The 26,325-nt window shown below is 36.9% G+C and overlaps 2 protein-coding genes across 5 annotated transcripts in view; one reads left to right on the top strand and one right to left on the bottom strand.

The window, feature by feature from the left end:
• Positions 1-26,325, bottom strand: part of LOC123374725 (centromere protein P) — a 339,668-nt gene that overhangs the window by 134,918 nt on the left and 178,425 nt on the right. The window lies entirely within an intron of this gene.
• Positions 15,617-26,325, top strand: part of ASPN (asporin) — a 36,281-nt gene continuing 25,572 nt past the window's right edge. The window contains exons 1-3 of one of the 3 annotated variants that reach the window (XM_045024947.1): positions 18,090-18,338; positions 24,410-24,460; positions 24,573-24,667. In XM_045024947.1, coding sequence (XP_044880882.1) covers positions 24,604-24,667 — 64 coding nt within the window. In that variant the 5' untranslated portion in view covers positions 18,090-18,338; positions 24,410-24,460; positions 24,573-24,603. Of the gene's footprint in view, positions 15,641-18,089; positions 18,339-24,409; positions 24,668-26,325 lie in introns of those variants that run through there. The other 2 variants (XM_045024946.1, XM_045024945.1) reach the window with 2 other exon arrangements.

The following is a 26,325-nucleotide window of genomic DNA, read 5'->3' as shown; positions in this document are numbered from 1 at the left end:
CCTCTGTCCCCTTCACAGGGTTGGGGAGGGTGCTAGGACTCAGAGAGAACTGAGTCCTGGGGTGTAGGCTGAGGTTATGGGTTATATGAAAAGAAGCCCTGTAACCCTGGCGCTAGTTATGGGTTATATGGTAAGGAGCCCTGTAACACCTGCACTGGAACAAATTAAATGCCTGGTATAGGATAGTATGGGTGATGGGCAGGTAGCGCCCCTCTGCTGTGTTCAAGTCTAATAAAAGTTGTGGCCTGTTATTAATTCCACGCATGTGTCTGTCATCATTTTGCTGCTGTGTCCACATCAATTCTTCAAGGGAGTCAACAAGCATGAGGACAAGTATACAGTATACTTGGACTTTCAGAAAGTCTTTGGTCCCATGCCAAAGGTTCTTGACCAAAGTAAGCAGTCATGAGATAAGAGGGGAGGTCCTCTCAGGATCAGTAACTGGTTAAAAGATAGGAAACAAAGGGAAGGAATAAATGGTCACCATGCACCATGGAGAAAGATAAATAGTGTGGTTTCTCAAGGATCTGTACTAGAATTGTGCTGTTCAACATATTCATAAATGATCTGGAAAAGGGGGTGAACAGTGAGGTGGCAAAGTTAGCAGATGATACAAAATTATTCAAGATAGTTAAATCAAGAGCAAAAAGCCTTGTGTTGGCCTTGGTGATAACATAGCAAGGTGAATTTCATACTATAGGTGTTAATTTACAAAATGTAATCGATAGTATACTTACAAACTTGAGAGAATTTGAGTTTTGATTCTCAGTCATATAGTATTTTCATGTATTGCAAATAAGATTGTTAAACAAGGAAAAGATCAGACAAGGGAAGTATGAACACCTGCTTTCCTCTGCCAACAATATATTTCCTTTTTTATTTACAGACATGAATGAACTTCTAAAATGTGTTTTAAATGACAAATTTTTCCACATTGCTCTTTGGCAATTTATGCCATATGCAAATGTCATCTAATCAATTGAAACAGACATAAGAATATACTCTTTCATAGTTGATGCAGTAAGAGAAGAATTTGCAATTTGTCAACAAAACCTTACACTGTATAAATGTTGACTTTCTATGTTAAGCAATTATTTTAAACAAACTAAATTACGAACAAATAAAACCTGCAGCTGACATTTCTGCTTCATTCACACTTGATTGCCAAGTACATTTCTCAACTGTCTAATATCTGACACAAAGAAAGTATGGCAAATTCTTAGATTTTGGTAAGATGGAGGTAGTGAAAATTGGCTGTCAAAAATGTAAATAAAAAGATAAAATTCTTATAAAATATTTGTCAGTTTAAAGTAGGATCAAATCTTGAAAACCAGTGAAGAATGTATTCAGTGATCTCATTCTAGTTCCCATTTGTTCACATAACTAAAAACCATGAAGGAATTTTGTATAAATAGCACTCACTGTTAACAGAAGCTCAATACAGCAATATAATAAACATTGCACATCAAATAGTGGTGTATGAAAGGACTATGTTAATGAAGCATGAAAAGCATTTCCCAGAAAATGGTGCAAGTTTCTTACATATCATCCTTTATGAGTGGAAGAGCGGGAAAAAGGAGATGGGGGCAGTGAGGGCCATGTCCCCGTGTGGACTGGTTGAGGGCATGATGTCAATAGGCCAGTACATATAGAGATGAAACACATGGAGGCATGCATAGTTCCCAGGATCATAGGGAACAAAAAAAAGAGAAGGGCTGAACCTGTCAGCAGGATCTTTCATGAAGAAATGCTCATGGATTAGAAAGATGCTACAGATATTAGTTCTCTTCTAGCCCAGCTTCTAGTATGTCCCCCTGCCACTCTGAAATTGTGAAATGCCAATTGTGAAATGCTATTGTTGTGCTTTTCCCCAACTTTTGGCTAGTTCTTGACCCCCCTTTTGCCTCGCACTTGATTCCTTCCCCTCCACAGATGCATCCCACTGGGATTATATGGCCCACCAAGGGTATTAGTTAAACACTTTAGATACCACCACATTTACTCACATATGTAACATCGAGGCTACACGTTTAAACACTAATTTTGCTGTTTTTTTCTGTGAAATTTAAATAAAAGTTTAAATTTCAGAAGTGGCAAAATTAGTGCTGTCAAGCTATTAAAAAATTACGTGCGAATAATCGTGCTTTTAAACAACAACAGAATACCATTTATTTTAAATATTTTTGGACGTTTTCTACATTTTCAAATATATTAATTTCAATTACAACACAAAATGCGAAGTGTACAGTGCTCACTTTATATTTACTTTTTATTACAAACATTTTCACTGTAAAAAACAAAAAAAAATTAATTTCCATTCACCTTATACAAGTACTGCAGTGCAATCTCTTTATCATGAAAGTTGAACTTACAAATGTAGAATTATGTACAAAAAAAATGTAAAACTTTAGAGCCTACAAGTCCAGTCAGTCCTACTTCTTGGTCAGCCGATCACTCAGACAAAGGTTGGTTACAATTTGCAGGAGACAATGCTGCCTGCTTCTTGTTTACAATGTCACCTGAGAACAGGCATTCTCATGACACTGTTGTAGCCGGTGCCGCAAGATATTTATGAGCCAGATGTGCTAAAGATTCATATGTCCCTTCATTCTTCAACCACCATTCCAGAAGACATGCATCCATGCTGATGACAGGTTCTGCTTGATAATGATCCAAAGCAGAGTGGATCGATGCATGTTCATTTTCATTATCTGAGTTAGATGCCACCAGCAGAAGGTTAATTTTCTTTTTTAGTGGTTTGGGTTCTGTAGTTTCCGCACTGGAGTGTTGCTCTTTTAAGTCTTCTGAAAGCATGCTCCACACTTCGTCTCTCTCAGATTTTGGATGGAACTTCAGATTCTTAAACCTTGGGTCAAGTGCTGTAGCTATTTTTAGAAATCTCACATTAATACCTTCTTTGCATTTTGTCAAATCTGCTGTGAAAGTGTTCTTAAAATGAATGTGTGCTGGGTCATCATCCGAGACTGCTATGACATGAAATATATGCTGAATGCAGGTAAAACAGAGCAGGAGACATACAATTCTCCCCCCAAGGAGTACAGTCACAAATTTAACTGATGTATTTTTAACGAGCATCATCAGCATGGAAGCATGTCCTCTAGAATGTCCTCTGGTGGCCAAAGCATGAAGGGGCATAGGAATGTTTAGCAAATCTGGCATGTAAATACCTTGCAACGCTGGCTACAAAAGTGTCATGCCTGTTCTCATTTTCAGGTGACATTTTAAATAAGAAGCAGGCAGCAGTATCTCCCATAAATGTAAACAAACTTGTCTGTCTTAGCAATTGGCAGAACAAGTAGTAGGACTGAGTGGACCTGTAAGCTCTAAAAATTTTACACTGTTTTGTTTTTGAGTGCAGTTATGTAACCAAAAAATAGAATCTGCATTTGTAAGTTACACTTTCATGATAAAGAGATTGAACTACAGTACTTGTATGAGGTGAATTGAAAAATATTATTTCTTTTATCATTTTTACAGTACATATATTTGTAATAAAAAAAATAATATAAAGTGACCACTGTGCACTTCGCATTGTGTTGTAATTGAAATCAATATTGAAAATGTAGAAAAACATCCAAAAATATTCAATAAATTTCATTTAGTATTCTATTGTTATATTTTTTTAATTGTGATTAATTTTTTTGAGCTAATCATGAGTTAACTACAATTAATTGACAGACCTAGCCAAATTTGAAATATCTGTTTGAAAATCAAACAAAACCAAGCACTGATAATATACTTACCTGTCAGACTCTTTCCCAAACATGTACATTCCCATTTCCTTTCGACATGTGTTACACATCCTTGTGACCATTTCTTAAGTAACATTATCCTTCTATTGCAGCTAGCTAACAATAAATCCAATGCTCACTATCCCAAGGTAAAAGTTGTGATTTTGTTTCCTTTGGCACCATCAAAACATTTTGAATGGGAAAAAAAACAGAGGATGTGTGAAATAAGATCTCTGGTTCAATGAGGTCAACAACTTCTGCAAGGCTCAAACTATTATAAAATATACTGGATCAAAATTTCTGCCTAGAAATAGTGAGGACGTCAATCACAGAATTCTCATATTCAACAGATCTCTTTTTCCATCTAAGCAACAGGACATGGTATGTTAAAGTCTGATCAAAATGCATTTAGGTATATTAAACTTTTTATGTGTTCTACAAACATTAAATGAAGCTTTATTGCATCATTCTAAGCACCAAACAGCTTGCAAAGTTAAAATAGCAAGTATGGCTACAACCTCAATTGGGTTTAAGAACCTATGTTTGGATCTCTTCTACAATTTCCAAATATAAAATTCAATGACAATGTTCTCCCTACATTTACATTCAAACATGGAGTGATTTTATATAAATCCAAGCAGAAGGTCCTCTTCACTACGTCCTTTCTTGATCACTGTGGACAACACCACCATCCTGTCTCTAACCTGGGCATCATGTTCAATTTGAACTTTTCTATATGTCCTCACATGCAGACAGCAAACTGGAGGGAATTAAGGCTGAGAGAAAAGCCCTAATTAGGAGCTCACCTGTCCAGGAACAGGTGGGACTTCCATAAAGCCAGGGAGCAGACAGCAGAAAGGGGCTGCTGGGAAAGGTTGCAGTCACTCCCTGGAAGGGGGAGAAGTGTTTCAGGCTGCAGAGGCACATAGCCTGCAGTTACTCCCTGGGAGGAGGGAGTGGTGAAACTGGTAGACTCAGAGAAGGAGGGGAGAGCCAGAAGGTTAGGAAAGGGCTCAGAGAAATGCAGCAAGGTACACAGTACAACAGACCTTGACTGCTGACTAGAGAGCCCCTGAGCCTGAACCCGGAGTAAAGGATGGGCCCAGGTTCCCCAACCAGCCACTGGAAAAGTGGCACCGGCAAGGCAGCAAGTAGGAAGACTGCCTGAACCTATTTGTGAGAAGAGACTTTCCACTTCCACCAGAAAGGGAAAACACAATAGTGATCTACCTGGGGGGCTAGGTTACAAAGAGATTGCAGCAGCTTCTGGAGCGAGAGAGGGGCAGCAGACAGAGGCGCAGGAATGGTGTGCAACTGTAGGAAAAGATGTCAACCGGGTGAACTATTCGCCAGAACGGCCAGAAGGAGATGTCAGTGAGTAGAGGCCCCATTACACAAAGCATGTCTGTTATTAGTGCGTTTGGCCTACATTTGCTCCTGGATTGGTGCAAAACACCAACAAAAACACCAGCATGGGAGCAGTTAAAAGCAAACCTCTATCAAGTTTTTTTAAAAAAGGAAGCAGATAAATAAAAGAAAGACTAATTTAAAGGTGCACTTTCAGAATCTTTTTATTATATTGCCAATGTAAAAATAAAAATCATATTGACAGTGTCCCTTTAAATGCAGTGAAAGTTTTTAACGAAAGGGAACATGGAAGGCTAGAAAGTGAAAGTTGATGGGACAGACAACCCTAAGATCTTGAAAAAACTGCTTTAAAAGAAATAAAGATAGAACAGATTTTTCTTGGACTAATGTATTATCTCTCCTTTTTCTATTTTAACAATGATGTTTTTGTTTTGCTCTAAAGTGCAATTGAATAGCCAATATTTCTACAGTTGTGGTCAGATATTAGTTCTCTGAGAAGACTCGTTTTGGAAAACACAAATCAGCTCTTATATATTTTCCCTATGAATTGCTTTCAGGTTCTTCAGTATGTGTGAAAAAAAGTTTCCACAGTGAAGTATAGATTTATTCTAGTGTTGTTACATACAAAGCCTACAGTTTTTTGTATGTGTACTCATTATGCTATTGGAATAAAAATACTTGCAGATTAACACCATTTTGTAGATTAACATTAAATATATCTAAGCAATTTTTAAGATTTTATAATTTTAAGAAATATAGAAATTTTTTTTTCAAAATAGTCCATATTCTAAAAAAGCAGTATTACACAAAATGTACTCGAGAATAGGCATTTGAGGATAGAAATTAATATAAATTAAAATAGGTATTTGGACACTACAGTGTTGAGCACCATAGAAATGCCTATAAATTACTAAGATAAATGAATGAATAAAATATAGATTTAATGTATTAAAAATACAGTGTTATTAGATCCTAAATTCAGAAGGCACTTGTAAAGAATCACTTTCACCCAAGTTCTGTAATTTAACTAGTAGACTGTTTAAACTGTGGCTTACAACTCTCCTTTCAGGTAAATGAAGTGAAGAAAGGAGGACTCCAGTATCTAATCTAAAAAAAATGGTGGACGGATACTGAAATACCAATATTTACACCTTATTTAGGTCAGTTTCCCAACCCCTCACATATTAAATCCTCAATTATGAAATCTTGTGTGTAGATATGCGCAACTCCCATCCAGGTTACTAGTTACAGGTATAGACATTCTAACCCATTAATATGTTCATAAGCCCATTTACAATCCTAACCCCTTTTTTCCCCCTAGAATACTATTTCACAGACCCACACAATCATCCATTTTTATGCTCTTTTAAATATGGGAACTCACTTTTAAAATCATTTCCAAACTATTATAATCATTCCTAAATATACAACCAATATTGTACATACCGCAGCTTAGGCTAAATGTATCATGGGTATATAATAGTCATCACACTTCCTCACAGTTATAACAATTTCCACCTGCTCATGTGGTAGACACTTGTAGCTTGTATATCTGTGTACCTATAGCTGTAGTTTAGCAATTAACATTTGTGAGATACTCCTCTCCAACTCTTCAAACCCAGTCTAACAAAACCCAGTTCATCACTTTTTCACTGTGCTTCTTCACCTAGACACACAAAACCAAAGAAACACCTTCTTTTTGATGAAAAACAGAGCAGAAAAATACCATTCACAAGTCTTGAACCACCCTGTAATCTGGCTGGTTTTATAGTGCAACTGAGTATATCAAACAGGTTAGCAGAAATAAAAGACTCATCATGAGTAGGATGGTCACTGACCACTGTGAATAACAATACTTGATAGACTTGTAGATATTTTTGCATTGTACAAAGAATTAAACAAATAAAAACTCCACCAGGACTGCAATAACAATCCACCTGGCATCTCAGAGAAACTATATATTTAATAGACAATTAAACAAGAAAATGTTGAGCACATGACAACTCCTCTTTTAACATAAGCACTTTAATATAGTGCAACAGCTGGTACTTTCATTTACATAAAGATTCATAAATCCATGAAAGAAATTCAATCAATCTTACTTTTTACAAAGAGGCAGTGTGGTCTGAACATAGACTAAGGGAACCAAAAACTCAAATTCTAATACCAGACCTGCCACTAACTGACTATATTGCTGTAAGTAAGTGAGTCAAACTCTTCACTAGTTAGTCTCCCCATCTATAAAGCAGAGATATTTATGTCCCTGATGTATCAGCAGATTCAGAGAAAATTACATGTAAATCAAATAATTTTACCATTGACAAGGAATCAAACATAGATAAAATGATGGCTTTTAAAGCAGGTCAGAACTTGATTAACTTAACAGAAGCAAATACTGGGCATTTACTTGGTTCCAATGTGACATTAACCAGCATTATGCCAACCAATTTTCAAGTATTGTTTCCTTTAGCCTAACCCCGAGGATTCAGCCTTCCCCACAATCCTCTCACCATCTGCCCATGATGGGGAACAAAAATACACAAAGGGTGTCTCAGTTCGTGAAGACTTAAGGTCTACCCTTCTTCCTTCAGACTAATAGAGTCCACTAGTTATCTCCCATGTCTCATGTTTAATCCCTCTGAGCCTCACATGCACACTGGACACCAGCTGCAAGAAAATTACCACTTATAAATGTACAGCTTTTAAATTCTTGTCCTTACTCCTCATTAAAACTAAAACCGGGCCTCCAGAATGCTACAAGGAAGGTGAAAAAAATCCACCATACTCCTTGCAATCTTGCCCCAAAGGAAAAATTCCTCTTTGGTTATCAATTATTATCAATCAGACCCACAGGCTCTTGGAAACAATGGTGTATGAAACTAAACCTCCATTCGATTTCCGGGAAGCAAATACCACAGAAAGACTGCTGCATGACCACCTCTGATGATTTCATACATAGTGAAGGAGACAATCAACTCTCCCTTCCCTGCCATAGCCTAGTTAATGAGTGAAAGAGAGATGGAGAAATCTCCTCCGCTGCTCCAGCTTCCCAGTCAGGTGGGATCTCCATGTGTGATCTGGGGGATAGATGAGAGAAGGCGGCTCTGGAGCAGCTGAGCCTGCCCCTCTCTTCTGAGGACCCCAGGTGTCATCTACCCCATCCGGATCTGATCAAATATGTCCCACAATAAACCAGGAGGGGGAGGGCATTCTCTTTGATATCCACTGATTTGGTAGGCATTACTGCAAAAAGAAGGCAATGCTGTAGTGCACAAAGAAATTACATGCCAATAAACAGGTAGTTACTTGGGAAATCTTATAGAGGTTCTATGTGTGTCAGCCAGTAAAATCACCATAAACCTGACAGAATACATAGCACTATGATCAGCAGGGTGTAGACTGGACAATTTATAGGCTTGAGAAACAGGCAACTTAATCCACCTAATGACAGATGCTTAGGCCTGGTCCTAATCAAAATAACTAAATTTGTACAACTCCTATTGTGTTTATACGCAGCGAGTACTGGTAGGGGAAAAGAACCTTTATACTGGCATAACTATGTCCACACTAAGGGGTTGCACCACTTTAGCTATAAAGGTTTCAAATCAGTACAGTTCAGGTAGTAGAACAACTAGCCCTTTTATCTTATATCTTATCTTATATGCTGAAGTCATAATTAGTAATAATGTCTCATACTTGGAGGGGAAAGTAGACTTCAAACTACAATCATAACTTGACTTGCAGTCATTGCTACATTTTAACATACTTTCAGATTTTAAAAAAATGAAACAAAACCTCTACACTTGCTTGTTCCTTTTCTCTTCAGTAAGCTCTGGGGTAGATTTAACACTATAATAAAATAAAGATGTGATATTCAAATGCATCTAAAACAGCTTAGAACTGACCACCTACTGAAAGTTAGTTGGAGTTGGGTGCTTAACTCCCTTAGGCATCTTGGGGGGGGAGGGAGGGAATCTAAAGCATTTTCAGCATCTCTTGTAAGACACCACCTTCATAATAAAATATAATTTATATCAGTAATATTGAACCCAGTTGTTCAAAATCATAAGTTAGTTTCCATCCTATAAAAATGATTTAATACATAGTATATTTAGGGACACATCACTTGATATCTCCTGGCAATCACAAAACACTGTATTACCCAAATAAGCTTTGAGCACGAGAACACATGATTCTCTTCATAAATGCCCTACTCAATAAAAAGAATTCCACATCAATGCTGCAAAAGACAAAAGGCAAAAAATAACCATATATTTTCTTCTTCATAGAACTAAGCATAACGTTGTTACATCATTTAGCAGACATTTACTTTGAGTACTTGAGTTGCATTATTACTCAATAGCTTAAAAAGTGCATCTCAAATTTACTGTGTTAACAAATGTTATCCATCGGGGAACAATTACAGTCCCAGAAAATGGTCTGTTTAATCCATTGCTCTCTCACTTTCTGAGCAAAGGATATTTTATGATTTTATTTTATGTGGGGTGAAGAGACAGTTTATTACTCATAGTATTTATAATGCATTTCACATTCATTATCCTGAAAACCATGATACAGTCTTACTGCAACAAGAATAATTTGTTCACATACTATAAAAGTGGTATAATTCGCTCACCTCTTCAGAGATTACTCATTGTACATATTCTTGCTGACCAATATAAAAACTGTTTAATATCACTGCTAGCAACCCAAATGGAAATTATCCCTTCAGTAATATGTGCCATCAGCTTTCAAATAGTTTATATAAAACAACAAGGAATTTTATTTTCCAAACCATACACACATTTAATATGTAATCCTGAATTAATGTGTCTTTCAGGCTACATGAATGATGCCAATTGAGTGGTGAAAGTAACATATTATTTTGTGCATTTTTGTAAGTATGAAAATCCATTCAAAATTGCTCTAGCAAACTTTTATAGTGACCAAAATAGGGAAACCAAAAACTTAAAATACTGACATTAAAAAGTCTATAAAAATATACAAAGATCTCTAACAATCTATTTTCGCATTGTGTGTTACCTTTTATATAGGCCATTAAATCTAGACGTTTTTCTATATTCCCTTGTGACATTTTTCAAGCTTATAAACATGCTGGAATACAGCTGTAATTCAACATCCCATGGTGGGTCACTTGTAGTAAGGGATCGAACCTAGAATCCTCTGGATCTAAAATGACACGTCTCTATTACTTGAACTAAACAATTCATATCTGTTAAGGCTACAGTGGACTCAACCATTATTTTTTAAGCTGAAGAAAAATATTTTGGGAACGGATGGAGGAAGTGAATATATTTTACAGGTTTACCAGTTTCTTATGTACGGAAAGCCATAGTTTCAATCAAATAATTATACTATTATATGTGCTATCGTATAATTAATTCTGCAAGTTAGAGCTATCTGAATTAAATTTCTAGATTTGATCCTTTCTTCTTGCACTGATTTGTAGTTTTCCCATAAGACTGTGGCAGAAAGAGTATGTGTGTTGAAGATCATCAAAAGACCTCGTGTGGTATGTATGCGACAAAAGTAGTATTAATATGGAAATCTGAATGATTGACTATAGACTACTGTTTTTAGAAACATACACTATTAGGCTAAGACTATGATGGAATGAACTCATCACTTAAGCAAATGATCACGTCCCCTCCCTGCATAGAATCATAGAAGATTAGGGTTGGAAGAGACCTCAGGAGGTCATCTAGTCCCAGCCAGAACTTTGTTGGGCCTTAAAAACCTCAAAGAATGGAGATTCTACCACCTCCCTAGGTAACCCATTCCAGTCTTCACCACCCTCCTTTTCCTAATAGCCAACCTAGACATCCCCCACTGCAACTTGAGATCATTGCTCCTTGTTCAGTCATCTGCCACCACTGGGAATAGCGTAGCTCCATCCTCTTTGGAACCCCCTTCAGGTAGTTAAAGGCTGCTATCAAATCCTCCCTCACTCCTCTTTTTTGCATACTAAATAAGCCCAAAAAGAATGAGGAGTATTTGTGGCATCTTAGAGACTAACAAATTTATTTGAACATAAGTTTTCTTGGGCTAAAACCCACTTCATCAGATGCATGCAGTGGAAAATACAGTAGGAAGATATATATACACAGAGAACATGAAAAATGGGTGTTGCCATAGCAACTATAGCAAGACTAATCAATTAAGGTGGGCTATTATCAGCAGGAGAAAAAAAAACTTTTGTAGTGATAATCAGGATGGCCCATTTCCAACAGTTGACAACAGTTGACATTTTTTCATGTTCTCTGTGTATATATATCTTCCTATTATATTTTCCACTGCATGCATCCGATGAAGTGGGTTTTAGCCCACGAAAGCTTATGCTCAAATAAATTTGTTAGTCTCAAAGGTGCCACAAGTACTCCTCGTTCTTTTTGCTGATACAGACTAACACGGCTACCACTCTGAAATAAGCCCAATTCCCTCATCCTAGCCTCATAAGTCATGTGCCCCAGCCCCCTAATTATTTTCGTTGTCCTCCACCGGACTCTCTCCAATTTGTCCACATCCTTTCTGTAGTGGGGGGCCCCAAACTGGACGCAATACTCCAGATGTGGCCTCACCAGTGCTGAATAGAGGGGAATAATCACTTCCCTCGATCTGCTGGCAATGCTCCTACTAATGTAGCCCAATATGCTGCTAGCCTTCTTGGCAACAAGGGCATACTGTTGACTCATATCCAGCTTCTTGGCCACCAGGGCCGGCTCCAGAGCCCAGCGGGGCAAGCACCCGCCTGGGGCGGCTCTTTCCCGGGGGAGCGGCAGGCTGGGCCGGTGGACCTGCCGTAGTCATGCCTGCGGGAGGTCCACCGGAGCCCCGGGAGCAGCGGACCTGCCGCAGGCATGACTGCGGAGGGGACGCTCGGCCGGCGGCTCCAGTGGACCTCCCGCAGGCATGCCTGCGGCAGCTCAACCGGAGCCGCCGGACCAGCGAACCGCCCGCAGCTGCGGGAGGGCTGCTGCTCCCGCGGCTCGGGGGCGCCTCCCGGGCATGACTGCTTGGGGCGGCCAAATTGCTAGAGCCGCCCCTGTTGGCCACTGTAATCCCCGGGTCCTTTTCTGCAGAACTGCCGCTTAGCCAGTCGGTCCCCAGCCTGTAGCAGTGCACGGGATTCTTCCTCCAATTTGTCTGTATGTATGCCAATAAAAGATTTAGGAATACCTTCTATGTCTTTCAGGAACTTGTTGAGTTTTGAATTGTTCTTTTATTAATTTAGCAGATGTCAAACCAGAAGCACTAATCTTATGGAACTCTGTCACTTAGGCTGGTAGAATACTGCCCAAACTCTCTTCTTCATTTGTTCTCCATGACCAAGCATTTTATAATTTATTTTATTGTATCTGAGAACACGTACCTAAGTGAGAACATTCATACGCTTTGTAAAACAGAGTTCAGAGAATGAATTTAGTGAGGTAATTCCTTCCTGTGTATTATTAATATTTCTTGAAGTTATATGTAAACTTTTCCATAATAAGAACATGATCTTTCAACAAATTTGGTTTAGAAGAGATCCTACAAGTCAACCTACTAAATGTTACATGCTCACCTTCTGAAAGAAATGTAAAAACTCAGCTTCTTCAAAAACACATAACAGGTTTGACAAAATTCATTAACCTGGAGACAAGCATGCAAGTTGCAATAAATGATGTTTACAACAATGCCAAGTTATAAGTCTGACATTTTGCTGTTTCTAAAAATAATTTTAATGACATTTCACACAAATGGAATGGAAACTATAACTATTTTAAGTTTAGAGATGCCAGCTTCTAACATACTAATTTATTTTTAAGAGGAAAAAAACGTAACACTCATTAAGAGACCATATAGTACCACCCCAAGCATCACCCTCACACTCCCCAGAATGAAAAACTGGTTGATGCCAAACAGAGAATTTATGCATCTCTTGTAGCTTGACGAACAAGTGTTTTTAACATTACTCTAAGCAAAGGCGTTGATCTATTTTATTGCTGTTGTACAATGAATCATGGAAGTATCTACAGGCTTGAATAGACATATTTTTTTCTTAAAACTTCCAAGCCAATTCAAATAAAAAATAGCTTTAAATATTGCCCTTAGAAGTAAAAGCAAGATGACTCATGTAGACCGATCCATTGTCAACTACCCTGTCATATCATTGACGCAAAAAAAATATGGCAAGAACATCACACATATATTTAGAAAGTGAGAGTTTTACTTTTTAAATTAGTTTATTTTGTTAACAAGGAAGTACAGCGTTAGCTTGATTTTGTGTTTCAAAAGAGAAAACTTTTCCTAGAATCTAGTAACTGGAAGACTCAGTAGCTTGACACAGGTTGTGGAGCCTTTCAGCATTAAGTTGGTGGTTTGACTTCAGGCCAGGTCAAAAGATGTAGTTACTCAGGGCTTGTCGACAGGGTGCAGCAATGCACACTAATGGAATGTGATTTGTAAGGTGCACTACTTGGTACTTTAGTATAGTACTGTTTCAAACAGTGCACGAGGGAACTATTAGTGTACACCAGCAGGGTCTACACAGACAAATTAGTGCGCCACATGTTAGTGCATTTTAGAAATCATACTCCTTTAGTGTGCATTGCTGTCATATGTAGACATGATCTTTACAACTATTAGATTATCTGTGTGAGCATGATTGTGTTCTCAGTTCATTTATAGTGGACAAAAAATTCTCATAATGAGAAAGTTTGTAAGCAGTATCAGCAGACAGACCAGCAACTGATTAGGCATGGAGACTGAACTACACCTCTACCTCGATATAACGCTGTCCTTGGGAGCCAAAAAATCTTACCGCGTTATAGGTGAAATCTTGTTATATTGAACTTGCTTTGATCCACCAGCGTGTGCAGCCCCGCCCCCACCCCGGAGCACTGCTTTACCATGTTATATCCAAATTCGTGTTATATCAGGTGGCATTATATCGAGGTAGCGGTGTACTTACAGACCTCTGTATCTGGTCTCTCCAAGTTACAGTTGGGGACTGTTGATAATTTGCACTGCCACTGCTCATCCTGTACCTTCTGTAGAAGTAATAATACAAATATGCATTTACATAGTGCCTTTCACTAAAGGTTGTGAAAGCACTTTTAAAAGACCGATAGCTACATTTTACAGTTGGGGAATCTAAGATAGATTGCCAAAACCCACACAGGATGTCAACAGAAAAAACAGAACCCTGGTCTCTGGACTCCTATGTCCCTCTCTAACCAGTGGACCACACTCTGCAAAACTATCATTTGTCATTAACACTTAAAAATTAAAGAAGAAAACTTTTTTGTTCTGGTTAACTGTATGTCTGAAAATCATGTGGACATGTTACTGTATGCTTGAGTTTACAGCTCTTACATACATGCTCAAAAACAATACACAGGCATATTTTAAGATACTAATCTTACACTATTTAGTTTCAACATGTTGTTAATTAAAGGCTTCAGGCTGTACAGTGAGACCACGTTTATTTTTGGTTTCAGATCTTTTAGTTGATAAGTCAGATGCTAAAACAACTTTTCAGAAAAAAGGTTTGAGTACATTAACACATACATAAAGTGTTGATGCAATAATTTTATGTTTGTTGTATACATAAAATTAAACAAACATAATTACTTTGCACATCAACACAGAGAGTGAAGAATCAAGATGAACCACAGAAGTGGAAGAATAAATTTTCCATATTCAAGTAGTGCAAAGAGTGTGGTCGAACTTGAGAAAGCCCAGAACTTAACTAAAACCAAAACATATGACTGCATTCAACATATACTGGCTTCTCAGCAAAAAAGGAATTTGTCATGTTATTAAAATGCCATGGCTAGTCTCCAAGAGAGAATCTGTACAGTCAGAGTTACATTAATCATTTTCATGTAAACCACCTTTATAAACAGTGGCCATTAATGAAAACTTATTTTGCCTTCCACTAAGACTTGTATACAAGCTTTGGAAAAAAGACAAAATTCTCAACACTAGAAAGCTGTCTTTTGATTGCATTATATACTGGTCTTGGTTTGTGCTTCATCCAATCAGAAGTTAGTCTATTCATAAAAGTAGCATTTGTTTTAAAGAATATACCAATTTTATATGAATAGACTATGTCATTAACTGAAATTAATAAATTAAGTTAATTGCTTAAGAACAAGCCAACCAACTGTCTGATAATCTCACTTGTGATTAAAAATATGGACTACATTTTGAGGCAGTATTAAAAAAAAATCATCCTTGATTAGGAAACTTCTAGGAGCCAGTTACTCTACACTAACTGTCTCTTCCATGTAACTTAATGTCATAGAGTCATAATAACTTTATCGGAGGTACTATTTTTTTCACATCTCTAGTTTTATACCAGGATATTTAAAAAAAATAAATCCTTGTTCATAAAATGGATATTCAGCAATGTAATGAAATTTGATCCTCAGAAACAATTTACTTTTACTATTACATTAACAAAGTGCAACAAGATCACTTTTCACTTCAAGAGTTCAACTCTTGCAGTTAAAAAGGTAGGTAACATTTTCTCTAAAGTTGTTAAATGACAACTATGGTTCAGGAAATCAACATTTATTTTGTACAATTAACATTATTTAGAGCTTCTGAGTTGTCAGGCAGAATATAAAACAGCTGAGTCAACATTTTTAAATTGCAGTACTAAAAGAGAGGGGTAAGCTAATGGAAAAATGCCCACTGAATGTGAGTCTGCTTCCTTCAATACATAAAAGTAGAGATTAAGGAAACAGTAAGTAATTGAATTCAGATGTTAACAAGCTAGTAGAAAACAGGTATTTTACTGTAATTTTGTTTAGTCAGAAAAACTGAAACTTGTACATAGCAGGGAGATTAGTTGCTCATGAAGAGCCAAGAAAATTTATTTACTGTATCTGAAATGTCTTGTGCAAGGTAAATAGCATCAATAAGATATATCTACAAAGTCCTTTTGAACCACTGAACCATTACAGTCAACTGCTTTTACTATTCATTGTTAAGAAGTGAGTGATTCTGCTCTCTGCAGTATAAATAATATTCTTAGGCAAGTTGCTAAGAGATCTGTTGATGTGAACTGCAGCTGTAACTTAAAAATTCAGAGGTATGTTGAACATTATCAAGAAAATAAGTTCCTAATATCGACCCATAAATTTGGCTATTCAAGCTTGCATTCAAAACATTTATGCTGTCCTACATGCTGTGCTGGCTTATTACATGTCTTGTAAAACAAACCACAAAGTAAAGTAGAGACAGTGACCTTGCTGTAGAATTCTGTAATATTAGTTAGTTTTATAGTAAATTGTAAAAGATTTTGTGAATTTTTGAAAGAACATGATTAAGTTCCCAAAGCCTCGTTTGCCATATTGGGATTCCCAACTATCCAAACTACTACCTCCACAATGTTCCCTTTTACTATTAAAGAGACAAGACAGACTTCATTACAGCAATTTTATCCAAATTTGTTCAAGTAAATGGATGCACACAAACTCATTCAATACACAGGCAACATATTTTCTTAGGAAGTTTGTTCTAATGCTGATAGCATTTTGAAATCTAGAACTACACATCTGAAATATTAAAAGCAGTATCTTTGACCTTTTGGCGTGGAACTTTGATTGTTAATGAAAGTAATTTCACTATTTGGGAAACACTGATCCATAATGGGTGTATAACTCATCTACTCTAGTCAACCTGGAACATACAAAAAAGAACAATGCAATGAGCAACACAAGCCTTATTTTCTTTAGAATAGTAACTTCAGATTGGAAATGTTAGTGTAGCATATCTGCTTCTTTTCCCCCTTAAAAATACAGTAGACAAAATAACTAGTGCTACTGAAACAAATCTGTAACCTTATCGACATGTCATCAACATGAACTTATAATTCCTTGCCATCCAAACATTTTATCAGGATGGAAAGGAACTAGAATTTTTAACCTTTTTTTTCCTCTTGCAAGATTATCGGAATTGTAACATAAAAAAGAGCTATTTGCATTAGTAATGACAAAGTAACATCTATAAAACTGGATAAATGAAAATCCTGAATTTGTCCTAAACCTAGAGACATAAGCCATTAATTACACATTGACTATGCAAATTGCAGTATAGGCAACTCACATTAGTGTCATATCATTTTAAATAGACAATCTGATAAAGGTAAGGAGCATATAACCCTGCTTCTAACTATATTTTGTATGGATGCTGTAGTATGAATAATGTAAAACATTTCTATTTTTCACAGATCTAGCTTAAACTTATAGCTCCAATCATGATTATAACATATTGCAACTAAAGACTGGACTTATGTTAACATAAGCAAGTTCCAGCAATAGGTATTTATTCCAATGTTCCCATTAATGACCATCATCCTTGCTAAAATTTTTTTACTGTTTTAAACAACTTTGTTCCTTGTATTTAGGGTGACCAGATAGCAACTGTGAAAAAAAGGGACAGGGGGTGGGGGGGTAATAAGTGCCTATATAAGAAAAAGTCCCCAAAAACGGGACTGTCCCTATAAAAATGGGACATCTGGTCACCCTACTTGTATTTAATAATATAATGTAGGCTTTTAATCAGAAAGTCTGGTGTACATTGGCCTGTTGTTAGGTATTTACTGTAAGTAAGATGTCTAATCTATATACAATTACAAAAAAGAATAAGCAGTGTATTAATTTTACAGCTTTAGTGTTTGAATAGGTTTGATAACTTGCTGATCATCATCATTCTTTGAATGGATGTGTGTTCACATTTTGGTAAATGCCACACTCTATAAGGAATGATGCACTGAAAAATTATTTTTAAAAAGTTTGTTCTCATATCAGGAATGGATTTGAATGGACTTCACTGTACTTCCAATGGCCAGGTGCCATCCATTATTAAACTTCAGGTTTTACCAAGTCTTCTACTAGACGTCTACCGTTAAGCTAGATGTTTTGGCTGTGATACAAGCAGTGATGAAAACCATATGAGTAGTAACAAGTCTTAATGCCTTTCTTCAGTACTAAAATGGGCTAATCTGTAGAAGCAGTTTACTCAAGTATCATCCAGGGTGCCAGGCAGATCAGGAACTTTTCAAGCTGAATTTTTCCTTGAAATGCCCACTCTCAATTTTACAGCCCTCAACACAAGTTTGTTAATACTTACTTAAAATTTAAAAAATTGGAATAAACCTCTTAGGTGGATTATCACTGCTTTTGGAAGACCTGCCACATTTACCAGGTATGTTACATTTTTGTATCTATTCGCATTTAAACAGCAGTACAGAATTAAGCAACATATTTTCAATTACTATATGAAGATAACACTGTTAGGTAAATAAGTGCTTTGCAGTACTAAATGATTTCTAAAGTAAAAATATTTTTCATAATATACTTTGTAGTTCAAATATTTTCAAGTTTACTGAAATTTTAGACTCAAATAGATTAAAAGCAATAGTGCTCTAACTGAATAAGCAAACAGTAATCAATCTTATAAAAAGAAGAGAAGGGATTTATTTTGTCATGTAAACATCTAAAGCAATATATGATAAATCTTTCCTTGTTATTTTAATCTATGCACAGCCCTGTTCTATAATCATTACTTACAATTAATATACTTCTAAAAGTTGTTTTAATGAAAAATTTATTTTATCAAGTATAACAGAAAACGATTTAAAAACAAAAATAAAGAAGTGAACAGAATAGACATTTAAATAAGTGAAAACAGCAAAAATGCTCACAGATTAATGTTCATCTAACTTTCAAAGTACAAGTAAAGTAGACTCTAGCCAAAGTCAATAAAATAAAAAACAATACCTCATCTATTTTATTTAAGACTGCATTTCTCATAGTTGCATTGTGTATCTTTAACATAATGCTGTATTTTCCAGACCATGCCTTAGTTTCTTAGATGTTCTTATTCAGAAAGTTGTTTAATTTTATTTTTCTTAGGCATTAGTCCAAAGAAACACAAAGAGTTAGAATATAAAACCATTTATTTTTGGTAAGGAACAATGACTAATAGAAGCCAAACTATTTTTAAATATAGTGGTCAAAGGAGCTATTATCTTGCTTTTCTTTGGATAAAAGCTCTGCACAGACTAATGATTTGTGATACTAATGAACACAAGGATTTTCCCTGCCTGTCTTTAGCAAAACCAGTGTTTTATTCCTGGCTCATTTAAACATTTCCTTTTCAGAAACAATACTCTAGGAAACTTGCCTCCCTTCATCAAACTACCTTAACAGCAGCTCTTTCTAAACATGGCTCTTAAAAGAACTAAATATTGACTACTCTCCTGTTAACTCCTTCAGTGTCATGACTTATAAGAAAACAATGATCACATGTTGCCGTTTTCTGCTCCTGGAATCTAGCCATAGAGTAATTTCAATGTTTTTCTTTGAACTTATGCATACTTACCAGGGCCTTCAAATAATCTTTATGCCCCCAAACTGATTTATTGTATTTTCTCTTGTAATGCACATTTACTATTTTAATATTATGAAGTTACTGTACTGTTACACAGGAATTTCGAATCCAAGTTTTATTACATCTGAACGGAGTTAGTCACATTAAAACAAAATTAAGAGTTTATCATAAATTTTATGAAATAATCTAGAAATACCAAGTACTGTACCACACTAACAAATGCATAAAAAAGAAGAGTTAATCTCTTCTGTATGTTATCTGGCAACCTGAGGTTTGGGATAAAACAAACAACCTTTAGAATTCCAAATCATAGAGGCTAAACTGCATTCCAAGGGGAGTTTGTAGAGGCACAATATCTTCTAGAGCTTCAGGGTGTGCAAGGAAAACATTACCATAGCAGGTTTCAGAGTAGCAGCCGTGTTAGTCTGTATCCGCAAAAAAAACAGGAGTACTTGTGGCACCTTAAAGACTAACAAATTTATTGTAGCATGAGCTTTCGTGAGCTAAAGCTCACTTCTTCGGATGCATAGAATGGAACACACAGACAGGAGATATTTATACATACAGAGAACATGAAAAGGTGGAAGTATGCATACCAACAGGCAGAGTCAAATCAATTGAGATGAGCTATCGTTAGCAGGAGGAAAAAAAAAAAAAAAAAAAAACTTTTTGAAGTGATAATTAAGATGGCCCATAGAAGGTGTGAGGAGAACTTAACATAGGGAAATAGATTACCATAGCAGTGTGTCTAAGTGCTGGGCATGCTTTCTGCACCCCATCAACTTCCTGACTGATGCTGGATCACACAGCCACCTCTACTGCCCCACCCTTAAATTTTGGGTGGCTTGTGCTCCTGGAGGTGCTGCACAGGAGCACTGTCTGAAGTCAGGGAAGCACAGGGACTCTATGCAGTTGATGCAAGTAGAAGAAATGCTTCTTGTGCCCTTCCCCACCCCTGCTGTATCTGGGCTAAATCTCCCCCTCAGTGTTCTGGTCAATTAGTAAGTATGAAAACTGCTGAGGGTATACATTATCCTGACAACAGTAACTCATTTCACATACTTTATTACATAGTTACATATTTAAATATTTCATAAAATGCCTGGATTAAAACATTTGGAGCATTTATATTAATCTACTGGGATTTAAGCAGACACAAAAGTTAATAAAGACGTTAGAACTAAGCTAAAGAATTACAATGTTTTTGCAGAAAATGTTCAATACCTCTTCATTGTGAAATTCAGAATTTCACAACCACTAAAACATTTGAAATTTCAAATGGAAATGCGTGCTACTTCCCACTGACATTTCTGTCAGTTATAGATCCATTTCAGAGGGAGAATAAGAATAGGTACTTCTGATACCCCGCTACTTTATAGCATAATAATTTTTATATTCCCTGGGATTTATGAAGTTACTTCCAGTATAATTAATGTAATGCTTAAAACACAGTTTCATAGAATCATAGAATATCAGGGTTGGAAGAGACCTCAGGAGGTCATCTAGTCCAACCCCCTGCTCAAAGCAGAACCAATCCCCAAATTGTCCCCCCAAGGATTGAACTCACAACCCTGGGTTTAGCATGCCAATGGTCAAAACCACTGAGCTATCCCTCACTCCCACCCAAAATTTAAAAAGCCAGGCCAGAGACACTAAGGCCCAGATCCACCATGAAATCAATTGGAGTTAATAGCCTAAGTGATATGCCCAAGATCACAGAGGCAGCTGTGGTAAAGCAGGGAATAGGACCAAAGCCTCCCATGTGCTAGGTTAGCACGTTAATCACTGGACCATCCTGCCTCAATAATATTAAGAACAATGAGCCTGACACATACACACACAAAACATTGGTCTCATATAAGTAAATAAAAAGCAACAATGCAAAACAACAAAAACACAAACTGGAATTTAGCATAGGCCAAAGCAACACACCTGTATAAGTGAGTGCACTCACTTTCCCAAAGCTAGAACCAGAAAATGACAGAAGTAACAGTGTCAAAGTGCCTGCATCAAGAGAATCTTTAGCCATAAATTGACAATTAAACATTTAATTTAACAATCAAACAAGGATCTACATCCACCCAACATTTCCCAAAAGAATTCTATGACATCCCAAAAAGAGATTATCTTATACACAGGATATGCATAACAAAGTTTACAGCAGCGCCTCTTGTGTTCTACATAGAATACAGTAGGATACACCCAGCTCTGCAAATTAAGTCTAAATATCCTAGTAAGTGGACAATTAGAGCAAAAATTGGGTCTCCTGAATCTCAGTACTGTGTTCTAAACCAGGAGACCATGCTGCCTTCTTCAGTTTCAAGTCAAAGCTATCTTTGCTCCTGGACTGGAGTACCTCTTTCCTAGATCCACCTAATCAGATTAGTGGACCCAGTTAGGTTTGAATTTTCTATGAGAGACTTACCATATATCTGAGGGCCACTCTATTAACAGCCTAGTGACTAAATATGATTGTCTTTTGTCCCCTGAATTCCCCTACCTACATATACTATCTTCACAGATAATCTGAGGGGATGAGGGGTTTAGAGAGAGAGCAAGCATGTAAGGATGAAATCAGAGAGCCAGCGGTGAATATCATATTCTTGAGTCTGACTGATTGCAGCAGAGAGAGTTTTTGAAATCCTATGCCATGGCTGAGATACAAGAGAAAAGCAATTTCTTCACCTCCACTGTAGCATCTAGAAAGCGTTGAACTGCAAAAAAAATTCTAGGTGGCTGATTAAACCAGACAGTTTCTATTTGCAAAGAACTTTTGCTTCTTATTCACTGTGACTATATGAATATAACTGATTGGATTCTAACAACACTGGCTACATCCATGGTAGCTGATCCATGTTAGGAGGGGACAAATCAAATTTATCCCATATTCCATAATTGTCTAATATGAAGCATCTGGCAATGTATATTGTCAGAAGCAATTTCTATATTCCTAAATGACAATTCCTATATTCCTAACATAGTGTCTAATTTTTGCCAGTTTTGCTTGCAAGATTTCTAATGTGCTGGAGGAGCTTCAGTGACATATCTAGCAGATGGAACCATTTCCCCTGTTATTAATAAACTCTGATAAGGGGTTTTGGACCTACTGTTGACTGTTCATTAATGTTTTCTTTGGGAAAAGGTATTAGCTCTCCTTAGGCAAGCAGTTTAGCCATGCTCAGGAAGTCATGTGGACAGTGACAATCTTGACAATTATTGTTTATGGGCAGGTTATTAAGAAGACTGCAGAGAAACAATCTGGAACTCTCCAATTTCTCTGACCCAGGGTCAATATGATTTTCCTCTGGGCATGGAACTGAGACTGCACTTGCTTCAATGGTTGATTACTTTCTTCCAGTCTTGGAGAAAGGTCAGGTGTCCAGGCTGATTCTTTTAGAGCTGTCTTCAGTCTGATACTATTGGCCACAATGTTTTGTTCATTTGCTTGCAGAATCTAACTGGTATAATTCAGTAGTTGCAATGTTACCTTAAATAGAATTATGAAAAGATATTGCTGAGCAATTGCTCATCAGTCTTACTGGCAATTTCACAGGGTTCTATTTGATCACCCAATGTGTGCAATTTATATGGTGTGCACTGGGGGAAACTGTCAGAGATCTGGATTGCATTGGTATTAATTCACAGATGATTCAAGGCTCAGGCCTGAATGGTGCAGACTCCCTGCTTTCCCAAGAATTAGTCAAGGGGAGTAGATGAGAGCAATCTGGCACAAGGTAAACCCAGAAATTATTTATTGGATATTATTAACAGGCAACGTGAACTAACATCTCTCCCTGCTTTTGCAATGAGATATATGTATTTTGTTGAGATAGTCTGAAATTTGGGAGTGTATCTGGATTCCTAAATAGCCATAGTAATGTAAAAAATACTTTTTAATCTGCATATGTCTGACCATTCCTCTGATGTGGATATAGCCCAACTGATCAACATCTCTGGGACCTCTGCACTGGATTACTACATGGGACTGCACTTGGATCAGCCATACATTACAACAATAATTCTTATCTATTTAGATTGTAAACTTTTCAGGGCAGACTGTCTATGACTCTGTCCATGTAGTGCCCCAAGAACAATGGGGCCCTTATCTTGGGGTTTGGGCCTATAGGTGCTCCTGTAACACAAATAAAAATATTACTTCTGTTCCCAGTGATGGCCATTGGCTTACAGTTAATTTACAGGTACAATTTAAGTTTCTGATCTTAAACAATACAGACCTATACAATTTGGATCTTTGTCACATAAAAGATCGACTCTTTCCCTATATGCCATTGCAACAATAGTAATAAGTGCAGGGCTTTTACCAGGAATCTTTAGATCTGAATACCTAAGACAAGAGGCAAGTTGATCCAGAGTTTGAGAACTTACAACTGTAGATTTTTTCCCCCCTCAAATTTGAGCACATGATCAGAGAATGTTCTGATGGATGCATTTTATACCTAATATAAATATTTACCATCCCTCTAAATGCAATAGGAACAGTAAATCAGTTTAAAACATACTGCAATTTAATGCTAACAGCCATCAGATGATTAATAAACTGGGATCATATCCTAAAAACTTGTACCAAGTTTTGCTACAAAACTTACATACAACATGTGTCTCATAAGTCTAGAGCCCACTGTACTACACTCAAACCCTATTTCAGTGTATTATCAAGTGACCTTTTAACTGAGCTCAATAAACTCCTTCACTGTTGCATAAGCATCAACTATTCTGCAACTTCATTCTTATTTTTTGTAAGAATCATTTTTGGCTATGGCCAAAGAGTGTTACAAGAGATGAATTAAACTAGAAGTATAAAGAAGTTATTTGCAGTTCTACATTCTCTAACTTTGGCTATATTTTGTTCTTTTCCCCCCCAGATTATTCTCCGTGAGAAGACATGAAAGAATATGTGTTGCTTCTCTTCTTGGGTTTGTGCTCTGCTAAACATTTCATTGGCCTTTCACACTTTACATTAAAGCATATGATGCTGCAAGATATGGAAGATGAAAATGATGATGATAACTCTTTATTTCCAACTAGAAGACCAATTCTGCCAGAAGTTCCTTTTGATATGTTTCCAGTATGTCCCTTTGGATGTCAGTGTTATATGAGAGTTGTCCACTGCTCTGACCTTGGTAAGAATAAATCTGCATGTCTGTTTATCATTGGAATTATTCTTTGGAAATTTTTTAAAGAACGTGAATTCTGCACTTCCATGAATTATGAACTTATGAAACAAATCATGTTTGAGGGACAAAGTAGTATTCATTTTCAAAGAGACTAATTTTTTTCTACTACATTGTTTCAGTCAGATTTCCAAAGGATATCATCTATGAAATTCTCTCCCCGAGGCCTTGTCTACACACACAACTTATACTGATTTGTTCAAACCAGTTTAGAAACTGATGTAATTAAAATCAGTGCAACCTCCTTGTGTGAGGGTTGACTTGTATCAATGTAATTGAAGTTGGTAAGCAATTTAGACTACATAAAACTCATTTCCTTAGTTATAAAATGCTATTTTATTTAGACAAAGATTTGCTTTCCTATCTTTAAACAAGATTTCTTCAATCCAACAATGAGAGAATAATGCCCACAAACATAAAAAAATCTTATGTTCCTAACATTTTCAGAGACACACATTCTGCCTTCACATATTTCCTTTATTTCAATTGAAAATGTGCCAAAGTATATGAGGACAGAATATGACCTGTATCAAATGTGCAATGTCTTGTATTTGTATTAGACAAGTCCCTACTCCTCTCTCCCATAAAAGTTTATATTAAAAAGTATTTGATTTGCAGAGCAGTAGATCACATGACGACAGAAAAGGATGACAAGAGACAAAGAAGCCACAAATCAGCCACAAGGAAATTATAATGCAAGAACATAGAAAGAATAACATTTTTTTGTTTAGGTTAAGACTGAATAGCATAACCATAATGATGACATTTTGACCAAAGGAAAATATGTTAATAACACTGTAAGATTCATAGATATATAATATAGTACATAAGGATCACAGTCTCTAAAATTAATGACTACAGTCTCTATTTGTGTAAGCGTTTGTTGTTAGGATTTACATAATTCGAGGATGCCAATGGGTTGTTTTAACCTGAGTTTATAACAAAATTGGGTATTCTTAAAGAAAAACCTTTTTCTTTTAAATCCCCACTCCACTGACTCCTTTTCCTCTCCCTTGTTACCCTCACCCCTCTATCATTCCCACCAGCTCTGCCTACTCTTCCGCTTTCCATCCTGATCTGCCCACTCCTCCTGCCAACACAAATCCTCCCACATCTGGATCCCTCTCCTTATCTCTGGTGACATTTGCCTCACCCATGGACCTCCCTCCATTCTCACCGTCTCCACCTCCTACACCCATGTCTACCATCACATCTGCTCTTCTCATGCCACAATTCTCAACCTCATGCCCATCCCCTTTCTTTCTCCCTTTTTCTTGCTTTCTCTGGAATGTCCATTCAGTCTCTAAAAAGATTACTGCCATCCACAACCTCTTCAGATCTCGCTCCTTCCAGTTCTTGGCTCTCACAGAATCCAAATCCCTTCATATGACAATGCCTCTGGAGCTTGCCTCTATTATAAAGGCCTGTCCTCTCAAACTCCCTGTGCTGGATCAGACTGGGTGTGCTTCCTCCTCCTTTTTCCCACTTCTTCTCTTCATGAACAGCACTGTATCTGGCTCTCCTCTCTCCCTTCTCGTTGCTGTTATCTGCCTTGCACCCAACTTCTCCCCATCAGCCTTCCTCCTCTCTGATCTGTGCACTTTCTC

The sequence above is a fragment of the Mauremys mutica genome, chromosome 7 (assembly GCF_020497125.1).
Source record: "Mauremys mutica isolate MM-2020 ecotype Southern chromosome 7, ASM2049712v1, whole genome shotgun sequence".
Classification (NCBI taxonomy): Eukaryota; Metazoa; Chordata; order Testudines; family Geoemydidae; genus Mauremys; species Mauremys mutica.
This window is presented reverse-complemented; position numbering and strand designations above follow the sequence as displayed.